At 38.4% G+C, this 11,256-nt stretch overlaps 2 protein-coding genes across 3 annotated transcripts in view; one reads left to right on the top strand and one right to left on the bottom strand.

Annotated features, from left to right (window-relative positions):
- The window catches only part of LOC106075197 (neuromedin-U receptor 2-like), a 181,631-nt gene that overhangs the window by 68,264 nt on the left and 102,111 nt on the right, over positions 1-11,256 (bottom strand). The gene's annotated exons all lie outside the window — the stretch shown is intronic.
- The window catches only part of LOC106052797 (aminoacylase-1-like), a 48,853-nt gene that overhangs the window by 326 nt on the left and 37,271 nt on the right, over positions 1-11,256 (top strand). Inside the window, exons 2-5 of the mRNA XM_056025717.1 lie at positions 4,788-4,852; positions 6,601-6,705; positions 9,609-9,680; positions 10,642-10,664. Of these exons, the coding sequence (XP_055881692.1) occupies positions 4,788-4,852; positions 6,601-6,705; positions 9,609-9,680; positions 10,642-10,664 (265 nt within the window). The remainder of the gene's footprint in view (positions 1-4,787; positions 4,853-6,600; positions 6,706-9,608; positions 9,681-10,641; positions 10,665-11,256) is intronic.

Below are 11,256 nucleotides of genomic sequence, written 5' to 3'. Positions count from 1 at the left end.
TAGAATGTATGTAGGTTAAGAATTAATACGTCAAAGTTTGTCCCATATTTCGTTTTTTTTTTGAGAGTATTTTAACTAATAGAGAGTATTTGTATATATATATATATATATATATATATATATATATATATATATATATATATATATATATATATATTCAGGGCTTTTGTGACGGTACGCACCGGTATGGAGTACCGGCACCTTTTTTTTTAGAGAGAGAGAGAGAGAGAAAGAGAGAGAGCGAGAGAGACTATATCACTAAGCGAGGTATATATACATATAAGAAAGGAGATAAATCTTGCAGTATTGAGACATATGACACTATATGTGCGTTTTTTTTTGTCCTACATAAGCTTTGGTTTTTTTTTAAACGTATTAAAAAATACCTTGCTTGTAAATTTAGACGTATCCTTGGAAATAAAAATCGACCAGAAAGAATAAGATTTCAATCCAACCTGCTTCTATTCAATGTTTATGTCATTACTCCTTCGACTTGGCCAATTCACTTCTACGTTCAATGACAAAGGTTTGACATTAATGTCGTCTGCTCTAGTTTGTCGGTTCTGGGTCTAGATTCCACTACGACCTTTCTGCACTGTATTGTTTCGTTCCTTTTGTGTGACAGCTCTGGTCTGCTCTTGTCCGAATTGCAGGACTCTTTTCGTCCAGGTGCTAGAACGCAGTGGCTATCGATCCCCGAAGCCTAGAGTGGCATGCAATATTTATGAGGCAAAGAAGACACATTGTTATTATTATTAATTATAGCTTTTATATAGCGCTACTTTCATGCTTATAGCATGCTCAGAGCGCTTTTGGTCCAATCTCAGTTATGGACCAGTGGGGTGGTGAGGGGGTATCTAGGAGTCGCTTTTCCGTGCTGCCTTTAGGCCCTAACCCAAATTATTCCTTCAGTATTCACATATATGGCTAGATCTAAATATGTGTGGTTTTGTCCCCTTAGATAATTGTACATGTTATTTCTCCATCACCCATTCTGGGTGCTGACTTTAGGCGCTCAGTTACCTCGAGTCCCCTTCTAGGTAGCCAAGCCAAGCCAAGTTCAAGCGCACTTGGCCTCTCGACCACGCTTTCCACTGGTGAAAAACATATAGTTATATATTCAAATATATCTTTATAGCTCTGGCTACCCTGTTTGGGGAAGTGAGGGGGGGGGGGGAGGGTGAAGAATGGGTATGTTTTAATGTGGTCACACCTTGCCATAAAAAAGAACATATCCTTAAAACAAGCAAAATAAAAAAATAAAAAAAACTTTTTTTAAAACAAAACTTATATAAGGAAATGTACCGCACAATCACTGCCATATCTCTCAATACTGCACAGTTCATCTCTCCTTTTCTCTATAAAAAAAGTAATTAATTACCTCGTATTGATTAATTAATTTGTTAGATTTAAAAAAAAATTGATTTATATGTTGTCTTCGACTATAAATAATTCTGATGAATTTCAAATTGATCCGCGAATGGGAAGTGGGAAGACAAAAACGGGTCAAAGAATCCACCCAAACGGCTTTGTAAACAAAAATAATTTTAATGTCGTTAAATTTTATATCAGCTAATACATAAGGTAAACTCTTTTAGATCTTTCGATCTATGGGTGTAGATTATGTAAAAGTCATTTGTATCTATGTCCTGTGTCCACCCTAAATGACCAATAGCCTTTATTTCCCCCACGTATGCCAGGTACCCATTAGAGTTGGCTGGATTCAAGGGCGTCTATAAAAAAAAACAACAACCTCGGTTTGGAACCCAAGCTCTTTACCACTCATCGAGCTCGCCCAAAGCTATATTTAAATGTTGCATGCATTCAGTCCATGAAATATGGCGAAGAGTTTTTTTTTGTTCTTCAAATCTTCTCAATGCCAGAGAAAACCAAACACCTGGTTTTTTAAAGGAAAATGTTACACTCTATTTAGACTCATCAGTCCTGGCAGTCATGCATGAGTTCTTCCAGAAGAATTACCTGGAAATGGCCTGAATCTACTACATCATAGTCACACACAAAGCACGCGCAAGTTGCTACAAAGAGCATATCAACTCACTCACAAAATTATGAACACGTTATTTCTTCCACACCCATTCTCGGATCAAGTTAAAACTTTGCACAGTAATTCATTGGCGAAGATAATACGTGAATCAATAAAAAAAAATGTAGTAGACTATTTACTGGTAATTAACTATTTTGTTTCATACTGACAAGAGAAGTTATTCCTTCAGTATTCACATATATGGCTCGATCTAAATATGTGTGGTTTTGTCCCCTTAGATAACTGTACATGTTATTTCTCCATCACCCATTCATTGAAGCTTTAAACAATTATTTATTGTAACTATTAAAACATGAGTCAATTCAACATAACCAATTAGTCAACCAATTATTTTGTGATTAATTATTTTGTTTTGATATCGAAAATGTGAAACAACTTCTACGTTATTGAAATATTTCATTGTAAGTGTGGAGTTCTCCCCTTTAGGATTTACTGTATTTGTTTTTATTTTTTTTTATATTTTGCTTGTTAAAACACATTGAGGTACGAGTTTGAACCATTACATCACTCTGGAGCTTCTTCACGACTAGTGTACGATTCGATCAAAATGTTGGATTTTGCAAGCTGTTTTTAAGCAATGAAACAGAAACTAATTCTTTAGCTATCTAAACAAAAAATGGTTAGAAATAGGAATATCTTTTGTCCTATATAGATAAATAATTAATAATACTAGTAAGAAGAAGAAGAATTGTGGTGAAAAACTACTGCAATGATTGCTTAACTAATTGACTTTAAAAGCCATGATTAAAAACAAAGGGATAGCGCTATTTGAATCTTCGTGTAAAGCATTGGATACAACATGAAGACATACTTTGGGCAAGTAACTTAAATATATGTTTTCAGACTATAGGTCATCATTAAACTAACAACATTTTAAAGTACTCTTTGAAGACAGTCACTGATAACAGATAACTTGTTTAAGTTATCAAGACCAAACCAAATGGTCTCTAAGCCTGTGAAGTCATATCGCATCGTCCTAATCGAATAACGATGGTCTTTTGGCTATCGACAAAATGGTCCGGAGTTCGAGACCCGCATTTCGTTGTGCCCTGACGAATTCGGTCTACATCGGAATAATAACCTTTTTCAGAGTGTCCAAACGTATAATTTACAGACATAATTTAAACAAGCAAAATGCTATCAATACTATAGTAGCTGGTTCATTACAAGATGGCATTGTGCTCAAGAAATAATTTTAAAGTAAAGTACCCCTTCAAACTTTGCGACGAGGATGATGTAAAGACGATGTAAATGTCGTCTGTTTTTATCGATGACGGCTCACAAAGATGTCATGTGGCCAGCACTACGTGTAACGGATGCATGTGTATACCAAATGTAGCTGAAGTATTTCTAGAAGATGCTAAATTAGACTAAGTGCGTGCGCACCTTGTTTGATGTATTTTAATCGCGAGTTCTTGAAATCATGCACACCGTCACAGATATAGATAAGGTATATATAGTTCGTCCATCGTGGTTCGATGATGACCACTTTGTCATCTAGGGGGCTGAGGGCTTTGCACTGGGGTTTTATGCCTCCTCATGTGGCTGGTGAGACCTATGTGAGCCCGGAATGTTCGGCCGCACACTGGGCAGGTTATTCCAGCTGGAGCTAGTGTCGTTTGTCTTGCTTTTCTTTCCTGGCGTTTTTCTTCTGCCTGCGTTGTTCTTTTTTCCTCAGCAACCTGTGCGCCAGTTTTCACAGCGCGACGCCATGATGCTCTGTCATGTGCATCTGTCTCCCAGGTGCCAGGGTCTATGCTGAACGCCTTCAGAGAAGCTTTGAGGGTGTCCCTAAAGCGCGTTCTTTGCCCACCTTGCGAGCGCTTTCCTTCGCTTAGTTGGCCATACAAGAGTCGTTTTGGGATGCGGTGGTCTTCCATTCTGTAGACGTGACCTGCCCATCGCAGCTGGGACTGCATCAGGATTGTGTGGATGCTTTGCAGACACGCTCTTCGAAGGACTTCTGTATCTGGTATTTTGTCTTGCCATAGATAAGGTACTAACAGGAACACAGACTCAATGACTAAGTTCACTCCAGATGAAAGTTCAGTAACGTTTACTACAGAACGTGCCACAGTCTAGTCTGTCACTAATAACGATGTTATCCCCTCAAGAGTCTAGCAGTAACTGATTAAATAAAAGTATATTCTAATCTCTAACCCAAAGTCTATGTCGTCAGTATAAAATGTACGTTCGCCGTCAGTCTAATAAAGTGCGCAACACAACTAACTAAACTAGCTATCTAACATACGATAAACTGCCTTTGCTTTCCAATGTCAGGTATCCATCAGGGTTGGGCGAACTCAGGGGCGTCCTTAAAAAAAATCTAAATTCTTGCCCTTACCGAAATTCAAAACCCTAGAACCCCCGGGAAGCCAAGAGCGTTACCAGTCAGCCGTCACGCCCAATCAGAACACAAGTTCTCAAATATGTTTTGAAATCGACCACTAAAAAAAATTCCATTTTCTGTCTGACTGCGATATATTGTTTTATTACAAACCTGGGGTTAGATATGAGTCTTATGATATAAGGCTAACCATGTGTAATAAATCAGAGACCAATTAGCCTTTATTAATTAAGAAGGAACAGTTTCAGAATTTAATACAAGAAAAAAGGACAGCCTGTATTTAAAAACAAAATGTGGCTCTTAATATAAAAAAAAATATAGTCATATATTAAAAAAAACTGATCTCACCAATTAGTGTAATTATTTATTCACCAGATGGCGCTCGCAGGTTTTACGAAAAGTATGCAGCTGAACTTGGCTTGACCTTCACCTCTGTCCAGGTGATTGATTTATGAAGCTAGTTGTTACGAATATGCATTAACAGTTCATTAATTTTTGCAGCTATGCTGTCATATGGTAACTTGAGAGAAAAAAAAAAGTTGGATATTGAAAGAGTTCTCTCCCTTATTTTTAACACATGCTGATCTAACCAGGGCCGGTCCTAACAATTGCGGGGGTCCTATGCGAACTGGATTGCGCGGGGCCCAGTCAGGATAGGGATAAGGATAATAAGTAAAAATTAAAATTTTGTATTAGAAAATAAATTTATCCTTGCTTTACATTGTTATTAAATGAAAACTGACAATGCCTTTCTTTTATATCGCGGTTAGAATTGTTTTTTTTCAAATTAAATGATACCCCAAAATGACAATTTTGTTTATTTTTAAAGAGATTTTAATGAGTTTTCAGGACATTTTAATACTTTCAGATTCCCAGGACTTTTTCGTATATTTTTCAATTTTAGGAGATTTACAGAAGCTCCTGGAAAATCAGAAGGCCGCGGGAAATCTTTAAATATATAAGTTATAATGTTTTAGCGCGGGGGTCCTATGAATGTGCGGGCCCACTGCGGACGCATAGGTTGCAGTGGTCTAAGGCCGGCCCTGGATCTAACTATATATATATATATATATATATATAGAGAGAGAGAGAGAGAGAGATATTCGGCCAGTTACGGGGGTAAGATAAATAAACTGGGGTGATACTTATTATATCGACATGTCCCGTGGGGTGTATTTAAGAAAGTCACCGGCCATAAAGATAAACTCGTGTGGTCGATCTAAGAGCAAAGCAATAAATACCAGCAACCTGTTCACCACATCAATACATGCTGACTTAGACAAAATACAAAACCAATGAGAAATAGTCTGAGCAGCCTTTGCATTGTATCTAATAATGGCCTTCATCGTCTAATAAACTCAAGACAGTTTTCAAAGTTATTAATAACTTTTATAAACTTTAGACAGGGAGGTAATAATATTGACAATAAGAAACAAAAATCAAGTTTTTCAATTATTTCAGGGGTTCTCAACCTGTGGGTCGATTGACGATTTGCCAGGGGTCGCCTAAGACCATCGAAAAAAATGGATTGTTATTGTCTACTCTTCTATTGCTGTGTGTGTGTGCGGGGAGGGGGGGGGGGTCGCGGCAGAGTGGGGAATGGTAAAAAAGGGTCTCCGAGACTAAAAGGTTGAGAACCGCTGAATTATTTCTTTTGTATAAGCCAGTGTTTCACAAACTGTGTTCCGCGAAACTTCTATTGTTTCGCGAGACCTGAACAGGTGTTCCACGAACTACTGGAATAATTAATTAATAGACCACCACGTGAATTCATCTCTCTAAAAAAAATAAAGTGTTCCGCTAAATACTCAGAATGTGCGAAGTGTTCCGTTCAGGAAGAAAGTTTGGGAAACACTGATATAATCCATCCTTCATAGTATGCTTAGTGCGATATGTTTCAATATTTTTTGTGGACCTGCGGGGCTGTAAAAACTATCAGGGATAAGGTTTCTGGGCTGCCTTTTAGACGCTCAGCAGGCATGTATTACATAACTCAGCTCAAGTCGAGATTTAAACTCAAGCTCCTCTATAGGCAACCCAGCAGATTTCGCCTCTCGGCCATTAATGTATAATTTGGGGAGGAGGGGGGTACACATTAATTCTGAGCTAGAAAGAATGTGTAAATAGATTGCTAGGTATTGTTCATTATCACTTTAAGATTGTGTTTTGTTGACTTCAATAATCACAGCTAACGCCCAACAGAACCATGGAGATCCTCACTTGGACAGGAAGTGACGTAACACTCCCATCAGTCATGCTGTACTGCCACACAGACGTGGTGCCTTCATTTCCGGTAGGTCTTCTGGATAATAGGTTATTAGACATTCGCTTGTTCATTTACCGTGTTTTGTAATCGGATGGGTGTTTCTGTAGCGCAGAGATTCGTATTACGTAGGTACTGTTTGTGTTTTGGTAAAGTGTGTGTGGGGGGGGGGGGGGCAGAGTCGCTTAATTAAAGAAAATAATTTATTACAAACATATTCACTGTTTAATTAAAAAAAAATAAAATGACCATGTTATGCATACAGAGAAGGAATTCCTGAAACGATTGCGTTGTTAATCTAGGATTTTTATATTAATAGCTTAACTCTTTCTCTCCTAACTGACGATACCAGCGTTGATTCCATCAGAATGTGGTAAATAATTACGGAGAGAAAAGAGTTAAAGCAGTGTCTCCCAAACAGTGTTCCGAGGAACCTATGTGTTCGGCGAGGCCTGAATAGGTGTTGCATGAACCACTGGAATAATTAACTAGCAGCGCCCCCTAGGGAATTAATCTCTCTACAAAAGTAGACCAAGTGTTCCGCTAAATACTCAGAAAGTGCGAAGTGAACAGCTGGCTTAAAGCGATGCTGAAACTCAATCCGAATATATCAACACGTTTCCCAGTTCGCTAATTAAAGAAAAGAGCTGTATTTCACGTGAATAAAACAGACCCGGCTGTGAACTACATAGTTTTCCGTATATGACACGTAATAAGTGTATATTTCGTCACTAGCGATCTACAAATTCAATCGCTTGGACCGTTGGGGCTGCAAACAAGATTTGTCAACCCTCTTTCTCCATTCCTCTCTGTCTTTTGCCTTGGATAGAATCTCTTTCAGTGAGACTAACAAGATCAGTGTAATATTCTGTAAATTCTGTTTTTAAAAAAACACTGTGGCACCCAATTAAGACTCTAACAGCATATATTTTTAAAGCGCCAGCTACCAAGCCTTAACGTCTGCTAAGCAAATGAAACGTGCATGCGCAATCAGGCCTCATGGGATACATGCTCCTGCAAGAGCAGCCCTGTCTCTTAGCCACCCCAGCCCACCCCTATTCACGGTAATGAATAAGTTACAATAGTGGAGAGTAGCGGTTCTCAACTTTTTAAGCTCGGCGACCCCTTTTCACTATCCCCCACTCTGCCGGGACCCCCCCCCCTCCATAACATACACAGCAATAGAAGAATACACAAAATATAATCCATATTTTCGATGGTCTTAGGCGACCCCTGACAAATCGTCAATCGATCCATCAAAGTCGCGACCTACAGGTTGAGAACCCCTGCTGTAGAGGAACCAGAGCGGGAGAACATTGCAAAGGCGGGAACGGAACCGGAAGCTCGCAAACAAGATCCATCATTTCTCCAAATTCACAAAAGTTGTGTAAATTGTGGATCGAAAAAATGATAAATTACAGCCGTTCATTCCTACGGATCTATAATATATACGTCCTACACACGTCCATGTGGTTACATAGTTGGGTTTATAAGAACTTAAAAGGTCATTATGTCATTGCATAAGTGTTATTAATTCAGCCAAAATGTTCCATGCTTTAATGGCACAAGGAAGGAAAGAGTTCTTATAGGAATTAGTCCTAGCATATGGGATAAGAAATAATTTGCAGCTTTCTTTGACAAGGATTCACAGTTTAAGATAGAAATTTAGATCTACAACTGAATAATGTTATTAAATATGTCTTTAAAATTATATGCAGAATGCGAAAGAGCTCTTATAGGAATTTTTCGTAGCATATTGAATAATGAATAGTGCTTAAGCCCTAGACAGTCAAACTACAGAAACAAATTTAGCGAAAGTTATTAAATATACGAAAATGTTTTCGGAATGGTACACGCCTGTATACATAATGTGTATAATATGGATTGTATGATATATATTTCGTTAAAAAATTGTGGCATAGGAAATCACTTTTCAATTGTTTATGGTTTAATACTTGTGAATTATGAGAACTTACAAATTAAAAAAAAAATAAAAAATAAGAGCCCACAAAAGAGGCAATAGGGTCCATAAAAGAGGCATATAAAGCCCCAAAAAGGAGGCAAACAAAAAGAGGCCTCTAAGGCCCAAGGATTCCTATGATGATAAAGCTAAAATTGAGTAGCGCAAATTCTGAGGTTTCCTTAAAATAAATCAAAACATATTTAGAGATATCATTCATTATTAAAGACAGATATACTGGTGTGCGTACTAGCTGACCTTAGTGACCCGGTTGTTAAACCATCTTGTGGCTTATATATACATGAGTAAAGTGTTAGGTAATTCTGAGACGGATAGCACTCTCTTCGCAATATATGTATATTGAAAACGCTTATCTCGACCTTAGTTGGTAACTCTGAGGTGGGTAATATTGTCTTCACTGTATGGGTACATTGACAACGCTTATATCGACCTACTCTGTCTGTCTGTCTGTCTGATAAAAAGTCTTTACACGTTATTTCTCCTGCACCCATTCTCGGATCAAGGTGAATCTTAACATTATTATTCATTGTTATAGACAAGACATGAATCTTTTTTTTTAAATTTACCAATTAGTCAATTAATTACTATTGATTAATTACTATGTTCCATACTAACTGGGGATAAAAATCCTTTATTATTCACAAATACGGGTAAATCTGTAAGTTTCATCCCCTTAAATAAGTGTACACATCATTTTTTCCATACCCATTCTCCGATCAAGTTTAAACTTTTAACAATTATCTACTGTACTTAACAGAAGACGAATGAGCTACAAAAATTAATAAATATTATAATTAATTACTGGTAATTGTTTTGTTTGATATCAAATAAGGGAAATAACGTCTACATGATTGAAGATATATAGTTGTAAGTAAGTATGGAGTTATTTCCCTTTTTTTTAAAATGATTTTTAAAATCATTTTGCTTGTTGTCTTTGTATCTGTTGGTCTAGGATCATTGGAAGTATCCGCCCCTGAGCGCCCACAAGGATGAGCAGGGTGACATTTACGGCAGAGGAACACAGGTCGGTATCACGAGAGAAGCAGATTGACAATTGACGAGGAAGATTAATTGAAGAAAGAAATGCGTGGGCATGAAAAGGGAGATAATCATAGAGTGGCTGGCCTCCTTCAGTCGTAGAACGACTATGGTCGTAGAAATGAGATGAAAGCCTGGGCATTGTTTAGGGTCAGAGCGATGTTGCCCACACAGAAGTGGCGTAGCTAGGGTGGGGGAGGTGGGGGAGAATTTTAATATACCCCGGGACCCCCCTCAAGAGGGGGCCCCCAAGTGAGTGGGTTTTTTTTTACATTAAAAATTAAATATTACGCAAATATGCAGGGGCCTCCAAAGAGGTCAAGCCCCCCCCCCACCCGGGGCCCAAAACGATGGAAAATTCGTAGCTACGCCTCTGCCACACAGCAGTTTCCCCCCTCTCCAAGCAGCTGATGTGTCCAAGAGAGCGGTAAATATATGATGCAGTCTGGAATCAGCAGCGTATCAGCTTCTGTCAGGCTGTAGCACTGTGTGCCACATGCTGCCCAAGGGTCACCAGCTCCTGATTTTCCTCAATGTTGTCTTCCGAAGCTTTTAACAGACTAGCAGTTAAAGCATGAAGTTGATTGGTGTAAAAGCAGAAGATTTAGTTTCTGTGGTCAGTCTATGAAAGAAATGTTGTAAATGGTTTCTTATTCCATACGCTTGAACAAGTGCGTAAAGTCCTCCTTATTTCCTAGTGCCATCAGAGAATGGAATGGGTTGCCTGAATCAGCCTGGAAAACCAACGACTTAGCAGAGTTTAAGACATTTATTAACAAGCATGACTAGATTGACACATGAAATGCGTAGGACGAAATTATCTCCTTTTTTAAACTAAAATATGATAATTCCAATTTTCATTCGAATATTTCATCTCAAGTTATGTGTAAAATATACAATTATGGTTTGGTAATCTCTTGATTCTTGGCTTAATTTTTTATTTACAGGACATGAAATGTGTCGGTATTCAGTAAGTATCAAATGATTAAATTATTCATTAGTCCTTGTAGCATTGTTCAAGAGTATTCTTCTATTTAAAACTTCATATAAATGTCACTTTGTTCTGTAAGGCTGTTGTTCCCGGAAGTGGTAATGGATATAAACACTCCACTACCTATAACATGCTTCCTAATGACATGCGTTTCAGCCTCTGACAACCAGTCCGGCGGAAGAGTTATCACTAACAGGAGAAGGGGCAAAGGCAAGCCACTGGCGCCTTAACCAGTAAGCTTTTGGCAGGAGGGGCTCGCTAGCCTTAGCTGGCCACTCACCAAGGAGAAGCAACAGTCTACATTCAAACATCTGCTCCTTTTCAGCTTTACCTAGATGAGAAAAAAGTTTCGAGAGTCAACCCTGGGGAAAAATCAGGAGTCGGCGACCCCTAGGCAGCTCTGCAGCACACATTGTTACACCCTGGCAGAGGCTGCGACGCTGCTTATCACGAATTGTATTCGCAGTTGCCGTTGCCCTTGCGTGGGGAGTTGGAAATGCTGTGTGTGTGTTTATGCTATGGGATGATCTATACTTGCTTTGCGACTAAGAGAAGCCATAGTATTAAAATC

Source organism: Biomphalaria glabrata, chromosome 4, assembly GCF_947242115.1.
Source record: "Biomphalaria glabrata chromosome 4, xgBioGlab47.1, whole genome shotgun sequence".
Taxonomy (NCBI): Eukaryota; Metazoa; Mollusca; class Gastropoda; family Planorbidae; genus Biomphalaria; species Biomphalaria glabrata.
The sequence above is the reverse complement of the archived record's forward strand: the minus strand, read 5'-3'. Positions and strand labels throughout refer to the sequence as shown.